At 35.2% G+C, this 22,094-nt stretch overlaps 1 protein-coding gene, 1 non-coding gene and 1 pseudogene across 5 annotated transcripts in view; 1 reads left to right on the forward strand and 2 right to left on the reverse strand.

Moving 5' to 3' along the window:
• Positions 1-331: 331 nt before the first annotated feature.
• Positions 332-1,386, reverse strand: LOC115936611 (cofilin-1 pseudogene; annotated as a pseudogene).
• Positions 1,387-4,134: 2,748 nt separating this feature from the next.
• The window catches only part of HACE1 (HECT domain and ankyrin repeat containing E3 ubiquitin protein ligase 1), a 103,181-nt gene continuing 85,221 nt past the window's right edge, over positions 4,135-22,094 (reverse strand). For all 4 annotated transcript variants that reach the window (XM_031031820.2, XM_006736862.3, XM_081828723.1 and 1 more), the window contains 5 exons: positions 20,804-20,935; positions 13,592-13,690; positions 13,245-13,315; positions 5,524-5,637; positions 4,135-4,980 (listed from right to left, as the gene is read on the reverse strand). In XM_031031820.2, the coding sequence (XP_030887680.1) occupies positions 4,878-4,980; positions 5,524-5,637; positions 13,245-13,315; positions 13,592-13,690; positions 20,804-20,935 (519 nt within the window). In that variant the 3' untranslated portion in view covers positions 4,135-4,877. The remainder of the gene's footprint in view (positions 4,981-5,523; positions 5,638-13,244; positions 13,316-13,591; positions 13,691-20,803; positions 20,936-22,094) is intronic.
• On the forward strand, positions 18,829-18,962 carry LOC115942179 (U4 spliceosomal RNA). The gene has a single exon (XR_014148096.1). It is a non-coding gene; the product is annotated as a U4 spliceosomal RNA (small nuclear RNA).

Below are 22,094 nucleotides of genomic sequence, written 5' to 3' on the forward strand. Positions count from 1 at the left end.
CATGGTCCCAGGGTCCTGGGATGGAGCCCCGCATCAGGCTCCTTGCTTAGCAGGGAGTCTGCTTCTCCCTCGGCCTTTCACCCTGCTCGTGCTCGCTCGCTCGCTCTCTCAGGCTCTCTCTCAAATACATAAGTAGAATCTTTTTAAAAATTAAAAAAAAAAATCAGAGAAAAAAGTATAAATTCAAATAAATCTCTAATTAGTAGAATTTTAGAGAGCTATAAATAGTGCCAATTATCAGGCAATGTGGAAATAGAGCTTTGTGAGCAAAAGAGCATTCCTTTAACTTTCCAAGAATTTAATTAGACTTATTTGATTTTGTGTGCGTGTGTGTGTGTGTGTGTGTGTGTGTGGTTTTTTTAAACTGAAGGTCCCTTACTGGTCCTGCTTCCATGAGTGGCTGCCACCAGGGGGAAAGGGGAGGGGAACCAAGTGGGCAAGGAGGGGTCATCTCCACAACATTCCATTTATGCACAAAACAAAACAGACAAGCACAGAGTCACTACTGAAGTTAGAAGTTACCAGCATAGGAAAAGGAACAGGTGGGGAATTGGAGTGTCATAAAAACATACAGCCCCCCCCCCACCAAACTGGGGTGCCTGGGGAGGGTGGGGGGACTTGGTCTGCTTCAACCCAAGAGGAATCAGATCAAAAGTGGTTTGGGAAGGCTAGAACCGTCAGGGATGGAGGGAGGAGGAAGGTCTGGGGGCCAGGGGGCCGTTTGTCAACTGGGGTGAAGGGATTGCCCTCCCCCTGCTGGAATCCCCCTAGCCCCTTGGGTCTGGCAGGAAGGGGGCAGCCTGCAACCCCGATGAGCAGGTCTGGGGCTGCCAGATGCTCCAGGCAGGGGGCTGGAGGGGGCTCACAAAGGCTTGCCCTCCAGGGAAATAATGGCACTGCCCCCCAGCTTCTCTGCCAGGGTGCAGCGGTCCTTGACTCCTCGTAGCAGTTTGCTTGTAATTCACACTTGATCTCCATCAGCTTCTTCATGATGGCGTCCTTGGAGCTGGCATGGATCATTCTGCTCTTAAGGGGTGCAGACTCAGGTGCCCAGAAAATAAACACCAGGTCTTCCTTCTTGGGTCTCCTTGGTCTCATAGGTTGTGTCATAGAGGGCACAGTGGCAGGCCTTGTCTGGTAGCCTCTTGACGAAGGTGGCACAGGGGTGGTCTACAGTCTGGCCCCCATTCCCTACCAGGATCTCCTTGCCCTGCTCCAGGTAGGATATTCTTCTTGTCCTGGCTTAGACAGAGGAGTACTGCCTCCTTGCACTTCTCAGCTCCTCTGGTGTTGAGGACTTATGCACTTACCCTCATGTCACTGAACACCTTGAAAATGCAATCAGAGACTGCCATTTCAGAGGCCATGTTTCTGAAAGCGAAACGGAGATAACAAAGGAGAGCCAGAAGAGAGGAGGGCCACTGCCACTGCTACTGGAATGACTGAGAGAGACTTATTTTCAGTTAACCACATTATAAAATATTAAGTTTTGTGGTTATGAAAATATTGCTTATTGCTACTGCTATGCCATTTTTACAGATCCAATAAAACCTATTACTGATGCTTACTTCCCTTGATTAAAGAGACCCGTGTTTCTTTTTACATGAATCACATAGAAAATAACACAGGCATGGGATTTTGACAAACAGGAAAAAAAGGTTATATAACGAAAAAGTCTTCATCCCATCCTACAACACTTTCCCACATATAGCAGTAATCCATGGCCCAGAAATCAGTCTTGTGTAGAAGTGCCCCACGTATATTGTATTTATACACTAATCACTCTTCTATAACTTTATTTCACTTAACATACTTCAGAAACATTTACGTATCAGTATGTATAAATCCATTTTATTCTTTGTAAATACTATTTAATATTCTACTCATGGCTGTAATTTATTAGTAACCCCTTACTGATAGACATTTAAATTATTTCCAGTTTCTCTCTATAACAAACAAGATTTCAGGGAACATACTTGTACAAATATCTTTATGTACATGAACAAGATTATCCATAAAATAAATTCTTAGAATTGTTGAGTCAAAGAGTATGTGTACATTTAAAAAAAATCTGCCATTGCCAAATTGCCTTCCAAAGAATTTGTACCAATTTATACTCCAGGGTAACATTTCTGATCAATACAGATTCTTTAAAGCATATTCCAATGCTGTCATTAGCCAAGAAGCTAACACAAATGAGGGAAGCAGGATGGGGTAAGAAGACAGTAGACTGAAGAGCATGAATATTCAGTCACTGAAAGAAGTGGCTTCTCCTCAATTGCAGCCAACTATGCCTTCTAGGAATCAGTGCCCAATACTGTTAGTGTCTTGATCTCTCAAAAGCCTAAATCTAGACTTCTGCATGAAACCTACAGATTTTTTAAATGTTGACAACTCATTTTAGATTTTTAGAATTGGCACGACAAACAAAACTGTGAGTAGAAATCATCTACTGGGCCTCCAAATTGTGACCTACACTTTAAAGCTTTCATTTCTGCCCCCATATCCAACCAACAAAGACTGTCATGGCTGTAGGCTGCGTTTAGCATACGGTTTTAAAGCTGGGATTTCCTTAGATTACATTTTATTTCTGGACAAACTAGAAGATTTTATGAACTACATCGTCACTATTCCCTCAAACTATGGGAACAATTTAATCTACTCTTGCCCCGATGTTTTTATTAATGTTTCCTACATTATGGTCCTTTGCCCTATATTTTTATTCCTTTAGAGTGCTGCGTTCCTGTTTTCTCCATTATATGGAATCACTACATGTTTTAAGGGCAGAGTCATTTTCCTATGAGAGTAATCTTTTACCCAAAGGGGATAAAAATCTCTAGTCATTTTTCTGTACTACTTTGCATTCAACATATCCATCTACCTACAGAATAAATTGTGGGAATAGAGTATATTAAAAAGACTTGTTGCCTCTCACTTAAATAGTATTTTTAATCTATAAAAAATATATTAACGGGCGCCTGGGTGGCTCAGTTGGTTAAGCGACTGCCTTCAGCTCAGGTCATGATCCCAGGGTCCTGGGATCGAGTCCCGCATCGGGCTCCCTGCTCTGCAGGGAGCCTGCTTCTCCCTCTCCCACTCCCCCTGCTTGTGTTCCCTCTCTCGCTGTGTCTCTCTCTGTCAAATAAATAAATAAATAAAATCTTAAAAAAAAAAAAAATATTAACTACATGCTTATAGTTAAATAAAGACAACATAAAAAATAAACCCTGAAGTTGCTAAATCTGTATCAAAAAATATTCAAATTCAGGGGTAAAATACCATGAAATTTTTAATATTTTATTATCTCTTCTATATAAATACTTGCAAAAGGACCAATCTGACAAAGCCCAATGCACTGCACGATTATAAACAGAAATGTTTGTAAACATTAAAATTATAAGCAATATATGAGGTCAGTTACCTATCTGAAAATTCAGAAGGCAACAATCTCTTATACAAATGAATTTTGAAAATCAAATTTTAAAAACTATTAGCTTCATTTATTGTAAATATGCATGAGTCTTAATTTTAAAGCTGTCATTTTTAAAGAATTCCTAGTTTTAATATTAATTTGTTCAGAAATTTTTTATATATAATATATAAATATAAATACATATTCTATATAAGTAAATATATGATATATAATATATAAATATAGATATAGATATACCTGCAATAACAAAAGAAGACCAAAAGACATGTATTAAAGAAGCTTTATAATGTAACAAAGCTTTCAATATATATTGAAAATATGAAAGCTACTCATAGGAAAAAACCTGCATGAATCATTTTACTAACATTGATGCCACTGTGTGTACTTTTAGTTTCCAAAGGCAAAGTCCTAGACATTACAAGTTCCTCTGTTAGCACTTCTAAATAAGTGAGTGTTCCTACTTCCCCTTAAAAGGTATACTGTAACAACTCAAGTGTGTCCTTTCAAAAGAAAACTGATTAGGGTCACCCTAAAATTTAAAAACCCAAAGCTCTACATTAGGCACATGTCATTTATCTCAACATTCTAATCATGAAAAATAAACAATAAAAAATTACATATTTAAATTGTAATGTGCACATTGGATTACTTCTTCAAATGTGTCATCAGAACTCACAGATAAAACAAAAGTAATAAAAAGATTGTGTTAAAATATTACATTTAATTTTACCTAAAATATAAATTAAGGCATAAGAAAAACTTTGAGACCACAATACATATATGGAAAACTGACCACTGAAAGATGCAAATAATTCATACAATATAAGCTTTAATATATAAATTAAATGTCATTTCATCAGCTGTTAGTCACATCAGTCTAAACTTTACCTTATATATTAAAATATTAAAAAGCTAAAAAACATCATTGCAATATAGATTCAATATGGGAAAATACATATTTGTGGCTTTTATACACAATCTAAATTAATCCATTCTATACAATAGTTTTCCAAAATATAAACGGCACTTTACATGCAACAGAACATACCAGGCTGGGTGTCCTAATATAATTTAATATAGAGGAAAATAAAGAGAAAACACCTTTTTAACAAGACAGTTACACAGTGGAGGTGGAATGTAGAATAAGATTTTGCCTTAACACAATCTTGGGTAAGAGTAAAGAAATATGAAAAAGGACAATTTCTACTACTTTCAATTAGCATTTTTTAAATTGAAGAATACTGTGATTTTATATTTTCTAACTGTATCACAAACAGAAAACATGGAAGGTAGGGGAGAAAGCATGATCCCCTTTATGAATTTTAAACATCAGCCCTGCCGCCTATGGGCTGCATTTAGGCTCCTTTCCTGTTGACAGTTTCCTAAATTATTTCTGCCACTCTTGAGTTGCGCATCAGTAATCAGATGAATTTCCCAGACTTCTTTATGCCATTGTGTAACCATAGCTGCCACAATGTAATGCCACAAGAAGTCTGTCCTTGAGTATTTCTTTACTTGGGTATTCAGGTAACTTGAGCATGTTGATGCTTTAAAAGAAAAATATACCACTATTAAATGGGAAATCTATGAAATTTCTGATTGTTTTGTCTAGCAGTGAAAACACTACTCAAAATTAACATAAAACCACCCTCTCAAATTTGCATTCAAATTGGAAAACCCTGAAGTAGTATTTAAAAAGAAAAAAAAAACACAAAAAACTGCTGCATTGCAGTTTCCTTTAGCATGCAAATGTAGTGGAATAAAATAAGTTCCTTTCAGCCTAAAATAAATAAGCAATAAGGGAATTTAGTTTGAAGTGATGGTGTAACTCAGTGATACTTATGACAGTATAACTTCAGTGATACTTGAACTACATTCAATTAAATTATAGGTCGTTTCCTCAAATATTTTCCCTACCAAAAAAGGGACAGGCAAGGGATTATGTTGCTACTTATTTATCAGTGATTCCAAAATGCTGAAAACAGGTTACTGTTGAGGTTTTCCTCTCAGTGCAGCAGTCGTCAGACCTTTAATCTTTCAAAATTAATCAAGACACTTCACAATGCATTTAAATAAACAATTTAACATACCATGTGCTTGAAGTTGGTAGGAGATTTGGGGTATATGGCACAGCAGCAATTGTAAAGTTCTGCAATCCACTTCCACCCATGATATTAGCAAATCCACCATGTGGGACCCTGGAACTAAGAGTTCATATCTTAGTAAGTTGTAATCATGAAACAAAAATCTTTGTGATAGATAAAATATATTCAACTCTAGGGCACTGACAAGGTGACATTTTTGGTTCTGCAAAACTCCAGCTCATTATTAAAAGATACTTTGTGGCCAGTTAGCAAGCTTCCATGGAGACTCTCCTCCACATTTCTATAAGCCATACTATGCTTTCAATTGGCCATTGCACATACCTCTATTATTGCACATAGCATACTGCATGTACAATTGTTTTCTTCTATGTGTCTCTCCCTACTCAACTGGGACTAATTTGAGGACCTAAATGTGTGTCATATCTGTATTTGTACCCCTGGGGTTAGCAAAATGACTGGCATCTAACATTCATTCATTAGATATCTGCCAAATACATGAATGTTTGCTTGATTAATTCAAGCAATATAGAGGCTCATAGACATAATCCAAACAATTTCCTACATGTGAAAAATATCTAGGGTCTGATGGGGTTCAGGGCAGGCCATCCCCAAATATGCCACTTAGGCATACTAATTATTTCAAATTAAAGTTACTTAAAAACAACCAGTGCAAAAAGGACACTTTAACCTTCCTCTGTCTCCTTGAAAGCAGGAAATAAATCTCCCATGTGAAAGGTACTCTCCCTGTACCAGAAGGTAAAGAAACATCCTATGACCAGAGATAGGGAATTCAGGGCTGAGAAGGCTATAGAAACAAACCTCATGACTTCTTCACCAATTTACTATCCTAAGCATAAACTTCTTTGTCTTTTCAATTCTTCAAAAATGTATTGTCTCTTTGTCTAAAAGGTGTAAATCCTGCTTACTTTGGTCACTTCTCTGAGACTCATATTTCTATAAGCTCCAAAACATATGGATTAAATTTGTTTTCTACCTGTTAATCTGTCCATGTGAATTTAATTCTTAGACCAAGAAGAATAACTTTAAAAGGAAAATTTTTCCTCCCCAACAGGTCACAGGGTTTTTGTTTTGTTTTGTTTTTCACTGTGGGAAAACTAGAATATTCTTTATATTTCTGTTCCAAAGATTCACAATATCAGATGTATTTCTTTTTTAATGTCACCAAACATAAACATGACAAGACCACATTCAAATTTGAAAACCCCAACAAAATGCATAAAGAGTACTAGAAAATTTAATCTTGGGTACATGGCTACAGAGAATATAATTGCAACTTCCTAAATTCTATTGTTCACATTTGAAAGACATTATTTCAAATTAGCTTTTGTATGTATCATGATTAAACAAACTGATCCTGTAAAACATTTTGTTTTTAAACTGAGATGCTATGGTGTTTTTTAAATAAGAATGATGACCAAAAAAAAAAAAAAAATTTAATGTATAGGTACTAAAGGTATACTCAGAAGTCTGACTAGTATTAGAAATGTCTTCTAACATAGTATTCTTAGTACAAAGCATAATTCAGTTCATTTAAAAAAAAAAAAACACAACTGTTGAACCTTAAATAGCCAAAACAATCTTGAAAAAGAAGAATAAACTTGGAGGTTTCACAGTTCCTGATTTCAAAACTTAAACTACAAAGCTATGGTTATGAGAACCATGTAGCACTGGCATAAAGACAGATATACAGAAATGGAATAGAATATCCCAAATAAATTCTTGCATATATGGCCAAATGATTTTCAACTACAGTCCTAACATTCAATGGAGACAGTGTGTGCAGGGGGAGAGGGAAAGGGAGAGGAAAAGAGAATCTCAAGCGGACTCCCCGCTGAGCATGGAGTCCAACATGGGCTCTCAATCTCACAACCCTGAGATCATGACCTGAGCCAAAATCACGTCGGATGCTTAACCGACTGAGCCACCCAGGCACCCCTAGGATGACCATTTTAAAGAAAAAATACAAAAATTAAAAAAACAAAAAACAAACAAACAAAAAAAACCAGAACACAGTAAGTATTGGAAAGGATATGTAGAAACTGGAACGCTTATGCATTGCTGGTGGGAATGTAAAATTTACATCAGCTGTGGAAAACTGTATGGCTGTTTCTCAAAAAACAAACACAGAATTAGAGTATATAGCCCAAAGAATTGAAAACAGAGACTAAAAAAGATTATTTGTACATCCATGTTCATAGCAGCATTATCCACAAAAGCCAAAAGGTAGAAGCAACTCAAGTGATCATACAGGGATGAAGGAATAAGCAAAATGTGGTATATACATACAGTGGATTATTATTTATCCTTAAAAAAGGAAGGAAATTCTGACATATGCTACAATGTGGATGAACCTTGAGGACACTAGGCTGAGTGAAATAAGCCAGTCACAAAATGACAAATGATGTATGGTTCCATTTATATGAAGTACCTAGAGTAGTCAAATTCATAGAGACAGAAAATAGAATGCTGGTTGCCTAGGGCTGGAGGGAGGGAGTATGAAGAGTTAGTGTTTAATTGGTAGAGTTTCAGCTGCAGAAGATAAAAAGGTTTGGGAGCTGGACAGCGGTGATGGTTGCACAACAATGTGGATGTGCTTAATGTCACAGAACTGTACTTAAAAATGGTTAAAATGTTAAATGTTATGTACTTTCTGCCACATACACTATAAAAACTGTGGAAAAATGGACCAAAATTTTCTGTTTAAAATCATAAATGATGGGAGCTTGGGTGGCTCAGTCGTTAAGCATCTGCCTTCAGCTCAGGTCATGATCCCGGGGTCCTGGGATCGAGCCCCGTGTCGGGCTCCCTGCTCAGTGGGAAGCCTGCTTCTCCCTCTCCCGCTCCCCCTGCTTGTGTTCCCTCTCTCGCAGTGTCTCTGTCAAATAAATAAATAAATCTTTAAAAAATATAAAATCATAAATGATATGTATACATTCACAGGGGAAAAAAATAACAATCCAATATAAATAAATCTCTAAAAAAGAGCAGTTTTCTTTTATAGCTGGGAAGTTGTTTGGTTGCTCTTAAATGCTTTACTGATGAAATGCCTGAGCTTACCTTAGAAATCCAAGTGAATATTAAAAGTCTTGTTAATAAACACTAATTGCATGAGCAATTCCTACCTAGGGCAAAAGAATAGCTAAAGAAGATCTGGACATGTGTGTAAACTGAAATAAAATTCAACATTAGTCTATGCCTATTAAAAAGGCAACCAAAAATGAAAAGGGATAAAAAGCCAAGCCATTCTGAATTTCCTGTAGAGGTAGAATTTAAAAGTAAGTACACCACTTTATCAGGATAAGATGAGAAAATGAGACTTGATACCGATTCTTACACAAATTAAATACAGTATTTCAACATCTGAATGATCTAATGTTTTTCATGTCACCAAATTTTGAAAAATAAGCTTAAAAATCCAAAGATTTCCCAATTTTAAGATCTAAATTAAAATTATACTGTAAACTGATATTCACAAACAATCTCTGAAACTTTATTCCTCTTCTTCTAAACTACAAACAAATATGACTCGGCTCCGTACTTGAATAATCAGTGAATCTTAAGATCATGGCTCATCAAGCTTAAGTATGTATGAGAAAAATAAATGAAATGGTCTTTGGTTGAATATTATGACACTTGGATTATACAATGTAAAATTACAGTCAATAAAATGACATACTTCTATTTTATACACAAAGAAATCATCAAGTCTGATCTTCATTGTTCTTAAGGGGTAACGAAACAATAGCGTAGTAAGTCATTTAATTAAGACGGTCTTATAGACCAACAAAATAATGTTACACCATAAAACACTTAAAAATTACTTTTGGCATTGATTCTTGGTTCTAATAACTGGAACACATTTGACTTTTCAGTAAGGTTGCACTAAACTAAACTATGGACACAGAGTAAGGCAGATTTTAATATCTAAATATAAACAGATAATCAGAATTTTCCAGAAAGTGCTGTTGAAAAAAAAAATACACTCTAAGTTCAGAATGGCAAATACTATACCTACACTTAAGCCTAATTAATCGAAAGTTAAGGTTTAAAAAGACTTAAAATTTACTCAGTCTGAATTCAAAACAAGGGCTCTGTAGACTTAAATGTTGAAAGGTGGCTTCTTTGGCATGATGGGAAAGCTTAGCTCTGTGTTGTTCCCCTCAGCTTCCTTGGCTTCTATTTTTTACTCACATCCCTCACCTCAGTTTAATTAAGGATTCACAAGCTACACTTCATGTCCAGTTAAATAATAAACAGTGCAATTCTTTTCAGTACTGCTAACAATGACTATATGATTGACCTGGGAGAGGCACTCTGTATTACTAATACAAGAGCTTTTTATTCTACAAGAGCAGCAACTTAACAGACATTTTTAGTACCAGAGAACTTGAGTAATTGTAATTGTTATCTGCACTTTAAAAGACTCATACCAACCAAATCATGGTGGTGGGGATACAATAACCCATTAAATGGTGTTTAGATATAAATCATTTAGAAAATAGTAAGAGCCCTACCTCAATACATAAACCAAAATAAAATCCAGATGGCTTAAAAATTGGAAAGTAAAAACAGGAACTATAAAAAGTTAACAGAAAAAAAATGTAGATAAACATATAATCTTGGGAGTGGGCAAGGATTTATAAAAACCACAAAGAAAAGTACTGATACTCAACTTACAAAATTAATACTTTGATTTTATAAATTTTATAAAATAAATTTATAATTGAAAATACATGGAAATCTGCATATTTAACTTAATGAAGTTAAAAGGCAAATGATAAACTGGGAAAATTATTTGCAGAGTTAATGTCCCACATAAATAACATTTAGAACTGAATTTTTTAAAATGACAATGGGGCACCTGGGTGGCTCAGTCATTTAAGCATCTGGCTCTTGATTTCAGCTCACGTCATGATCTCTGGGTCATGAGATCAAGCCCTGTGTCTGACTCCATGCTCAGCGGGGAGTCAGCTTGGGATTCTCTCCTTCTCCCTCTTCCTCTCCACCCGCCCCTCCTCTGGCTCTCTCTCTCAAATAAATAAATCTTTAAAAATAAATAAATAAATGACAATAGAATGCATAAAAATTAAGACAGGCAATAAAAATAAAAATAAATATATAAGAATTATATAAATAAAAAATTATATAAAAATAGAAATGAGGGCGCCTGGGTGGCTCAGTCAGTTAAGCATCTGCCTTCGGCTCAGGTCATGATCCCAGTGTCCTGGGATCAAGTCCACATCGGGCTCCCTGCTCGGCAGGAAGCCTGCTTCTCCCTCTGCCCCCCTCCCTGCTTGTGCTCTCGCTGTCTCTTATGCTCTCTCTCAAATAAGTAAAATCTTCAAAAAAAAAAAAAAAAAGAAAGAAAAGAAAAAGAAATGATTACATCCTGTACTGATGGAGTAAAAGGAATAGGCTCTCTCATTCCCTGTTGATGTGAGTACTGGTATCTTTCTGAAGGGTAAATGAACAATATGTATCAGGTTATAAAAATTTATATACTTTCGTATCCAAAAATTTCCCTCCTAAGAATTTTTGCTATATAAATAATCAAACTAGCCCACAAGTGTATAAGTGCAAGAATTCCTTATTTGTTTAGCATTATTTATAAGCAGGAAAATTTAGCAATGAAGGACAATATCAATGAAGGAAGGTCCATAAACTGAAGAATAGGTAGCCATGAAAAAATCAGATCTATAAATGGAACAATTTTTAATAATATGTGGCTAAATTCAAAAGTTATAAAAAAGGAACAATGTTTTTAAAAAGTAGAAATTTAGGGCACTTGGCTGGCTCAGTTGGAGAGGTATGAGACTCTTGTTCAGGTCATAAGTTTGAGCCCCAGGTTGGATGTAGAGATTACTTAAATAAACTTAAAAAAAGAAAGTAAAAAAATTTATGTATGTGGGAAAAATTCTGGAATCTCAGACACTTGAGATTAGAAGTGATTTTTTATTGAAATTGTCTAATCCTCCTACATAGAATATATAATTTTTAATTCTTTTCATTAAATTACCCAAATCTCTGGGTATTTCTTGGCATTAAGAAGCCAAAAAAAACATAACACAACACTAAAACAAGGTTTTCTTTCATATCTTTAGCCTATAATCTGTGAATATTCATGTTCTCTCTTTTTTTTTAAGATTTTATTTTTAAGTAATCTCTACACCCAACATGGGGCTCAAACTTACAACCTCAAGATCAAGAGCCTTATGCTTTCCCAACTGAGCTAGTCAGGTACCCTGAATGAATATTCATGTTTTATTTATTGTTTAAATTTAGATTATAGTGTGACACGAACTATTTTTCTAATTATGTAGCTAAAGGACTTAGAAAATAAAGTAAAATGTTAAATTATTATCTCTGAATAGTGGAATTACTTAATGAATTTTCATTTTCTTCTATCTATATTCTTCATTTTCCAAATTTTCTATAATGGCTATGGACTACTTTTAAGATAAGAAAATACTGGACTTTAAATTACATATATATTTTATTGGGGCGCCTGGGTGGCTCAGTCGTTAAACGTCTGCCTTCGGCTCAGGTCATGATCCCAGGGTCCTGGGATCGAGCCCCGCATCGGGCTCCCTGCTCAGCGGGGAGCCTGCTTCTCCCTCTCCCACTCTGCCTGCTTGTGTTCCCTCTCTCACTGTCTCTCTCTGTCAAATAAATAAATAAAATCTTTAAAAAATAAATAAATAACATATATTTTATAGAGAAATACACTCACAATTATGTTTTTAAAATAGAAAAAATAAACAAGTAAATACACAAATTGTTTATAATAGTTACTGCTGGCAGGGAGTGGTGTTCCTTATTTGTTTTAATTTTATGTGTGTTCCAACTTTCCTAGAACCATGTACATTTATAATGGAACAAATGAACTATATTTCCATAAAGAGGAGGGCACAGATGAAATTCTAAGATGCTAAGAATGAGAATCAGATTTTTTTTAAACATCTTTCAGAAATGTAACTTAAAGGAGGTTAAAATCATCTAGTTTTCTAGTATCTGTGATATTTAATCAGTCCAAAAGTAGACTTTTCAAAGATATGTGGTATCACAAATTATTTTTTAGGCCATGAATCTTGAAATTTTAAAATCTGGTAAGAGGGGCGCTTTGGTGGCTCAGTTGTTAAGCTTCCGACTCTTGGTTTCTGCTCAGGTTATGATCACAGTCAGGGTTGTGGGATCAAGCCCCACATCAGGCTCTGCACTCAGCACAGAGTATGCTTGGGATCCTTTTCCTCTCCTTCTGCCCCCTCCCAATAAATAAATAAAATCTTTTAAAAAATTGGTAAGAACTGGAGAAAAACAGCTGAGTACGGATATTATATATGTCATGCGTGCGTGTGTGTTGTCCAGCAACACACAAATATTAAAAATTTGGCACTACCATTGATTTACCTACAGAATGAAAAGATTACCAAATTATAAAATACAATATATATGCTGATTGTCCTCATTGGGACAGTTTATTTTTTTATACATTAATATACATTAAATAAACATTTGAGCACTACCACAGATTTTATCGTTAATGGCTAAATAAATCTTTAATACCTAAAAAATGGAAAGGGAGGTGGAAACTGACAATTCCAAGTAATAATGCATTTTGGTTGTTTAAGCCATCAAAACTGCAACACATTAAATTCTTTCCACATTAGCATAAAAACACTTCTTACCTGCCAGTAACAAACTGCAAGAGAAGAACTCTCTCCTCTGGAGTAATGTCTTCCACAACTTCCCAGAACCACTAACAACAACAAAAAAACTGTAATTGTAGACAGAGTAATTGTAGACTTCTTAATACCCAAGAAATATGTAATATTCATAAACATATTTTATTCTATGAAACTCATTTATCAAAAATGCTTTCATACAAAGCTTTCATATGCAATATTCCCAGGAGAAGAATTTAGGGGAAAATTTCACTTTGTTAATTAATGTAGGTTTTCATCCAATAGTGCTGAAAAGCTTATAAAATTAAATGGCAAACTTAACTTCATTCTAAGCTCTGGAGAGATTTTACCTGAATAACGGGATCTTCTCTTTCATAGCCACTTGTGTATTCTGTATTTCTTATCCAATCGCTCACATCAATTTCTGGCATGCCAGAAAGCAGTAGCTCCTTTGGGGAAGAAGAAAAGGATTTCATTAATCTTCATTAGGAAAAAAAAGCTATTACAATAAAACAGTAAATTTGCCTTAATTAGAAACTAATCCCATGTAAAACTGATTTATTTTTGTGACAGTTTCTGCATGTCATCAATAACAAGAACTCTTCATATTGATAATCTCAAATATTGCTGAGATGTGGAAATGTCTCCACACGATACAATTTCATTAAAACATGAGACAAATAAACACATGCAACAAGTTTACATTTGCAACAATTTTATGAATGTTATTATATTTGGTTTATGTTTAATTGTATGAATTTGTTAAATTCTAAAGAGACCACATATGCTCAACATATGAAAATGATAACAAAGACCTGAATAAGTCCTGGGTTAATAAGCAAAGGAAAAAATCATCAAGAAACTCTAGTCACTAGGAAAAAGAAGTAATATAATAAAAAGAGGTAATATAATAAAAATGGTTGTTGTTTTAAAAAAAAAAACAGAACAGATTCAGGCCTTTCAAGAACTCTATTTTGGAATGATTTGGATCCTCTAAAGCCAAAATTCCCCAGTGTGAGAAAAAAATGCAATTTCCTAATGACTTTTGGTAGTCTTTTTTTATTAATGTGAAGATCATCAAACACAGTATTAATCAAATAAATAAAAATGAAATTAAATGTCAAAAATACTAACCATTATGTTTTCCAAGAGAAAAGAGAACATGGAAAGAGCTTGTCCAGATGGCTCAAATGAGCCCATATCTCACGACTGGATGTGTTTACACAGACAGATAAGGCAATGACTATACTACACTTAACCAAATACTGACAAGCCAGATCAGAAGAGTTTGGTGTCACAGACACAGATACAGTGTGGTTCAAAATCACGTCTCCTACAACAACTACTCATGCATACACCTGACTAGTACAGAAGTGTGCTCTGAAGAAAATTAATGAAGGCTAGTAAGAGGCTCTGACAACTCTTGTAGTTTCTAAGATCTATTCAGAGTCTACAAGGTTCTCCCTTTTCCAACATATCTGAAGCTGGATTTTCTTCATTTAGTTCAAGCAAACAACATATTACAACTGATTATATGTAGAAGGAGATATGAGAACCTACTTGTCTTCTATTAAGTAGATATTAAACCTACAAAAATGTAAAATACCACTCTTCTATTTTTAGCTTTATCCTGGAAAATGCAATTTTCAATCTTTAAATGCTATTCATATTAATATGTAATGGATTGTTATTTCTACATTAAGTAAATATTTTACATTTTTGTTTTAATTTCAAATGCAATATATATCAATATAACCCACATGAACAAAAACGTTTGTTGTAAGGGTGTCCTAAAGCCAAAAAGTTTGAGAACTGCTGGCCTAGGGTATATTTTAATCCTCCTTTCCATAGTATTATAAAATACCTTTACTAGATGGACATTCTGATTGTCTCCATTTTAACAATCCAAATATATTCTCCACCATTCTTTGCACTATTCTGAGCCTCAGGAGACCAATTCTTGCAGACTGGCTTTCTTGCCTATCAGCTTTAGGTTGGGCTCCATCACTGGGAAACAGGCAGGATTCTGGAGGTGAGGATATTTCCTGCTCCCACTTTGCTTCAGCACATCTTTGCAGTAGCCATGTATCCTCAACTATAGCTATTATCAGATTCCCCCTCATTGGTACTTCAGGCTCTCACTGGGTCCTCGCAGTACAATAGCCCCCCACTCTTACCCACAATTTCGCTTTCTGTGGTCTCAGTTACCGCAGTCAACTGTGGTCCAGAAGCAGATGATCCTCCTTCTGACATACCGTCAGAAAGTTAATAGTAGCCTAACGCTAGGTCATGATATAGGCTATGTCATTCCCCTCACATCATCTCATCACATAGACATTTTATCTGACATCATCAGAACGAGGGTGAGTACCACACAATAAGATATTTTGAGAAACCATATTCATATAACTTTTATTATAGTACATTGTTATAATTGTTGTTATAAATATTATGTTTTTATTATTATTGTTGTTAATCTCTTACTATGCCTAATTTGTAAATTAAACTTACCCTAGGTATGCATATTTAGGAAAAAACATAGTATATACAACATTCAGTACTATCCATGGTTTCAGGCATCTACTGGGGATGTTGGAACAGATTCCCTCTTGATAAGGGGGCACTACTGTAATTCCTCCACCTGTCTCTTCAATTCTACGGATGATAAAGCTTTCCACAATTGCTAGTCTCTGGATGCCTCCCTATACTCTTGTTATTCTTAACACTGCCACACCTCTGTAATAGCCCTTTGTTAAAGTTTCGATCTGAGCCATCTGGGGAAATTCTGTTCCCTGGCAAGACACTGATACAGATCTGCCTAAAGGGAGTAAGGGATGAATTTTACACATTTCTTACAAGCCATGAGAGTTTGTTTAATCCTCTTCCCTTCTAGACTGAAGATAAGCTTTTAATAATATTAAGTATGCTTTCATTATTAATAATTATGAATAAAAATGACTGAGACTATATTCTCTCAAGAAATTTGAAGCATTTCATGAATATCATATTATTATGATTTTTGTGAAGAGGATGAAAGATCTTTATTATCCCACTTAACACCTGGGCAAAAAAAAAAAAATTATTAAACTGACTAAAAACAAGTAGATGAAATGGAATTCCACAATCAAAAGAACATACAGCAAGAAGATTTCAAGTCCCAATCAATAATTGTTTTTTAAAAATATGACAAAATAAATGAATTAGTCTGCTGGCAATGGCTATAACATATAAATCCCATGCGAATGGCCAGCAATGGAGCCATGCAAATGTTCATAGCCATTAGCTTACCCAGTGTTCATATGGCTCAATGTGTTAATACCAGATGCACATCTAGCTTAGATGCCTGTGCCAACTTTTTAAAAAAGTTTCCTATCCTAATGTAGCACAGCCCTTTCCTATGAAAGACATAAAGTCATACAAAAGGTTCTAAAACCAAGTCCCATTTATAACTTATGCCTCTGAGAGACAGTTTGGCAATACTGATGAAGACAGACCAGGCTCTAGGTCACAGAACATGGGTTCCCAGTCTGGCTCTAACACATACTCTATGAACAGGAGGAAGTTCTGTACCTTTTTTGGATTAGTTTTCCTCATCTATAAAATGAGAAAATTATACCTATATCAGAGGTCTGTTGTAAAAATTTTAAAAGTTAATAAAGTGCTTGGCAAATACTGCGTTTTTAATAATAATTTTCATCACTGCATAACTCAGGATTATGCTGACAACACTGCTTTTCCCAAATAATCCCTCCATCTCAATCAGCTCAACGTAGTAAAGCCAGAGTCTAAGAAAGATGAGGAATCCTGACCTAACTTCTAATAAAACCACAACTGAAGACTTAACTGTAGCAAACCTAAATATGAAAGATAAAAGAATAAAGAAAGCTTTTAGAAGAAAACATGGGGAAACACCTTCATGACCTTGGAATAAGAAACAGGTTCTAAAACACAAAAAAGGACACAAAAAAGATCCATTCATTAAAAAAAGAAAAAACAGGGGCGCCTGGGTGGCTCAGTTGGTTAAGCGACTGCCTTCGGCTCAGGTCATGATCCTGGAGTCCCGGGATCGAGTCCCACATCAGGCTCCCTGCTCGGCGAGGAGCCTGCTTCTCCCTCTAACCCTCCCCCTTTCTCATGTACTCTCTCTCTCTCATTCTCGCTCTCTCAAATAAATAAATCTTTAAAAAAAGAAAAAACAAGTAATAAACTGAACTGTGTTAAAGCTAAAAACTTTTATTCACTAAAAGATAACAGAGCAGAAAATATTCACAATATATAAATAATAAACACTCCTATAAAGAATCCTATAAATCAGTAACAAAAAAACAGAAAACACAATAGAAAAATGGACAAATTACCTGAGCAAACACTTTAAAAAAAGAGTACAAGTGGCCAATGAACACATAAACACACTAGGGAAATGAAACACCACTACTGATCCACAAAAATGGTAAAAATGAAAAAGAAAATATCAAGTGCTAGTGAAGATATGGAATACCCAGAACTCTCATACCTATTGGTGGGAATATAAACTGACACACCACTTAAACTATTTGCAAATATCTATTATAATACAATAAATGTACACTCTATGTCCCAGCAATTCCACTTCAAGAATGCATACATATATCCTTCTAAAGACATGTACTAGAATGTTTGTAATAGCACTATTTCAAATAACCTGAAGCTGAAAAGTACCCACCAAATGTTCATCAACAATAGAACAGACCTCTCTCTCTCTACATATATATATACATACACACATACACTGACAAAATGAAATACTATAATACAATAAAAATGAACAAATTATAACTTCATCAATAATACGTATGATTCTCACAAAAAGTTGAGCTAAGGAAGGCAGATCTATTCTAGGTGACTATTCCACTTACATTACGTTCAAAAATGGAAAACCTAATCTATGGTATTTTTAGAACTCAGAAGGGGAAGCCCGGGTGGCTTAGTCCATTAAGCATTGGACTCTTGTTTTTGGATCAGGTCAAGATCTCAGGGTCATTAGATGGAGCCCCACGTTGGGCTCCGTGCTCAGCAGGGAGTCTGCTGGAGATTCTCTCTCTCCCTCTGCCCCTCCCCATTCTCAGGTTCTCTCTAAAAAATAAATAAATAAAATCTTAAAGAAAAAATAGACTGATGAATCACTGAACTCTACCTCTGAAACTAATAATACACTATGTGTTAATTAACTGAATTTAAATAAATGTAAAAACAAGAAAAATAATAAAATAATGTTAATGGAAAAAAAGAAGTCTGAAGAGCGGTTCCCCATGAAGAGGGATAGTGACTGGAAAACGACAGGAGTGGACATCTGGGGTGCTAGGATTTCTCTGTTTCTTGATCTGGGTGCTGGTTTTATGGGTGTAGTCAGTCTGTAAAAATTCATCAAACTATACATTTATGATGTATATACTTTTCTCTACATACATTGTAAATCGATATCATAAAACCTAGCAGTATCAGTAAATTAGGAGGCAAAGTTTTTGTCAATTACATTGTTGCTATCTGTTATTTTACACAAAGGTCCAGAAAATAATGTAAAATTCTCTGTTTTGAACGTCACAAGGCCAGCTTTACGCAGTGGCAGTATCATAGCCAATGAGGTTTATTCGAGGTGCGATTATTGCTAATTGAACATCACAAGGCCAATTTAATGTAAGTACAGTACAGGAAAAAGCCAGCTTTCAATCATGTTTAATAATAGTTCATAAGTACTCCTCCATTTTTAAATGCTAAAAATAACTTATTGCTATGCAAAAACTAGACAAGTCTATACTAAACAAAACCATTAATCTTAAACCTAAAAATACAAGCAAAAAAAAAAAACCCCTCAAAACTGACATTTAATGAAACTAAGTCACAATGGACTTCAAAATTAACTTGCAAATTTTATTCACTACTATACTAAGATATACTATGAATGATAAGCCAAAAATACTGGTATATTATGTAAAATTAAGAGGTATAAACCAGTGTACTTATTCATATAGTAAAGTGAAAAGCATAGGGTAAAACTAATTTTATAGGAAAGAATAAAAACCAAAGGATACTTTTCCATTGATCTGAAATTTATTATTCTAAATTGTAATTTTTTAAATAAAAAATTAGCTATACTCTATTTAAAACAGTGGGGGTGCCTGGGTCTGGGTGGCTCAGTCAGTTAAGCATCTGCCTTTGGCTCAGGTCACAATCCCAGGGTCCTGGGATTGAGCCCCACGTTGGGCTCCCTGCTCAGTGGGGAGTCTGCTTCTCCCTCTCTCTCTGCCTCTGCTCATATGCTCTCTCTCTCTCTCTCAAATAAATAAATAAAATCTTTTTTAAAAAATACTGTGTTTAATTAAGGAGTTAGACAACTCAAGAGTTTGAAAATAATTTATTACCAATCATAAGAGAGAAAAAGGATATGAGGGAAAATGTAAACATAAAGCATATAAAATTAGAAATCCTGTTAGGTCATAGTAAAAGGCAGGCAAATTAAAAGTGCAAAACACTTATTAGAAACTAGAGGCTGACAGAGGACTCCACATAGATTTAAAATGGAAAATGACAATTATATATATGGTAAATAAGAAGCTAGAGAAAATTAAACACAATAAGAAAAACCCCCTAATTCTTCTTTTCGGAATGACAAGAAGTTAGTAAGTTATCATTATCTTGTACCTCATATGGTCAAATAAAAAATTCACAAGTACAGTTGATTCTTGCTTGAATAATGCAGGGGTTAGGGACTCTGACCCCATGCAGTCAAAATCCACGTGTAACATTTGAATTCCCCCAAAACTTAACTATTAATAGGCTACTGTTGGCCAGAGGCCTTACTGGTAACATAAACAATAAACATATTTTGTACGTTATATGTATTACACATATCCTATTCTTAGAATAAGGTAGACTAGAGAAATGAAAATATTATTAACAAAATCAAAAAGTGTCTGGGGTGGCTCGGTTGAGTATCTGACTTGGTTTGGGCTCAGGTCATGATCTCAGGATTGTGAGACTGAATGAACCCCGCTTTCGGCTCCACGCTTGGTGTAGAGTCTGCTTGAGATTCTTTCCCCTCTTCCTTCTCCCTCTCCCTCTGTTCCTCCCCAACTTGCATGCACGTGCCCGCTCTCTCTCTCAATAAATAAATCTTTAAAAAAAAAGAAAAAAAATCAAAAGGAAGAGAAAATTCACAGTGTTATACTGTAAAACATCCATGTTTAAGTTTGAACCCACACAGTTCAAACACGTGTTGTTCAAGGGTTAACTGTAATATGATTATTGCTTTTGAGAAGACTGGCCTTCAACATCTCCCATGTAAAATACTTTGAAAATGTATTCCATTTTTGTTTTCATTTCACACTAAGGAATTGTTACTCTGGTTATTAAGCTTAAGAGAAGCACAATCACAAATCTTGTAAGAAATCTCTAAACATGAACATTAAACCATAATGTCTTATTATACATTATTTTATCATAGTACTCCAAAATTATTTCTGAATTATAGCAACTGGAGTTTTGTCTTGTTTTGTAACCACAAATGAACTGATGTTTTTCCTTACCAATTCATATTCATCAAAAAGCTGTATGAGGGAAGGTGGAATGAACATATGAAAGCCCTGTAAAAAAGCATTGATCTGAGGCTGAATGGCTCTTGTCATTCGAAGTTCAGTAACAAGTTGAACATACTCCGCCTATTAAAAAAAAAAAAAAGTGATGATTTTTTTCAATTTCACATACTTAAGATATTGTTGATATGATCATTCCTCATTTAAGAGGTAAAGGTTTGGAATTAATTTGGCACCATCATTCAAATATCTCAGTAAACCCATAATCTACCAATCACTAACTACTTAGGCCAAAATCCTAGGAATCAATCACCCATGATTTTTCTCACATGCTGTATCAGTGAGTGCTATCAGAACTACCTCCAAAAAACATTCTCAATCCGACCCTGTCTCACCATCTCCACTACTACTACCCTGGTCCAAGCCATCATCATCACCTTCACCTGGATTACTGTAACATGTGGTGTCCCAGTTTCCATTTTTGTCTCTGTACTGCTTCTTCCATACCACCAAGTGATCTTTTAAATATATAAATATATATTTTACATACAATTTCATATATAATTCAGATCACATCACTCCTGCTCAAAACCCTACAGTGAGGGGTGCCTGGGTGGCTCAGTCACTTAAGCACCTCTCTCCCTCCCTAAAACAAAACAAAACAAAACAACTCTACATTGACTTAAGTAAAAAACAAATTATAAGGCCCTAAATGATCCAGCCTTTCTTTGCGCTCTCATCTCACTTCTTTCTTCTCTCCCCCTTGTTCATTCTCTCTATTCCCCAAACATAAGCTTGTTCAGGCCTCAGTGTCTATACTTCCTCATGTCTCTGACTCAACTATCTCATTAGAATGTAACCTCTCTGCAGGCAAGGGCTCTGTTTTGTTTTCCAGTATATATTCCCAGCTCCTAAAAAACTGGCTGCCACTTTGTAAATGTTCAACAAATACTGGATGAATGCATACATTCAACAAGTGCATTTAATACAGACCTAGAACTTGATAAAATGGGTCACTTAAGCATAGTTATTTGATTCTGAATTAAGGTAAACTATTTTTACACGTCATTTTAAAATACATCATCACAGGGCGCCTGGGTGGCTCAGTTGGTTAAGCGACTGCCTTCGGCTCAGGTCATGATCCTGGAGTCCCGGGATCGAGTCCCGCATCGGGCTCCCTGCTCGGCAGGGAGTCTGCTTCTCCCTCTGACCCTCCTCCCTCTCATGCTCTCTGTCTCTCATTCTCTCTGTCTCAAATAAATAAATAAAATCTTTAAAAATAAAT

This window comes from Leptonychotes weddellii, chromosome 8 (genome assembly GCF_054177405.1).
Source record: "Leptonychotes weddellii isolate Sample4059 chromosome 8, ASM5417740v2, whole genome shotgun sequence".
NCBI lineage: Eukaryota > Metazoa > Chordata > Mammalia > Carnivora > Phocidae > Leptonychotes > Leptonychotes weddellii.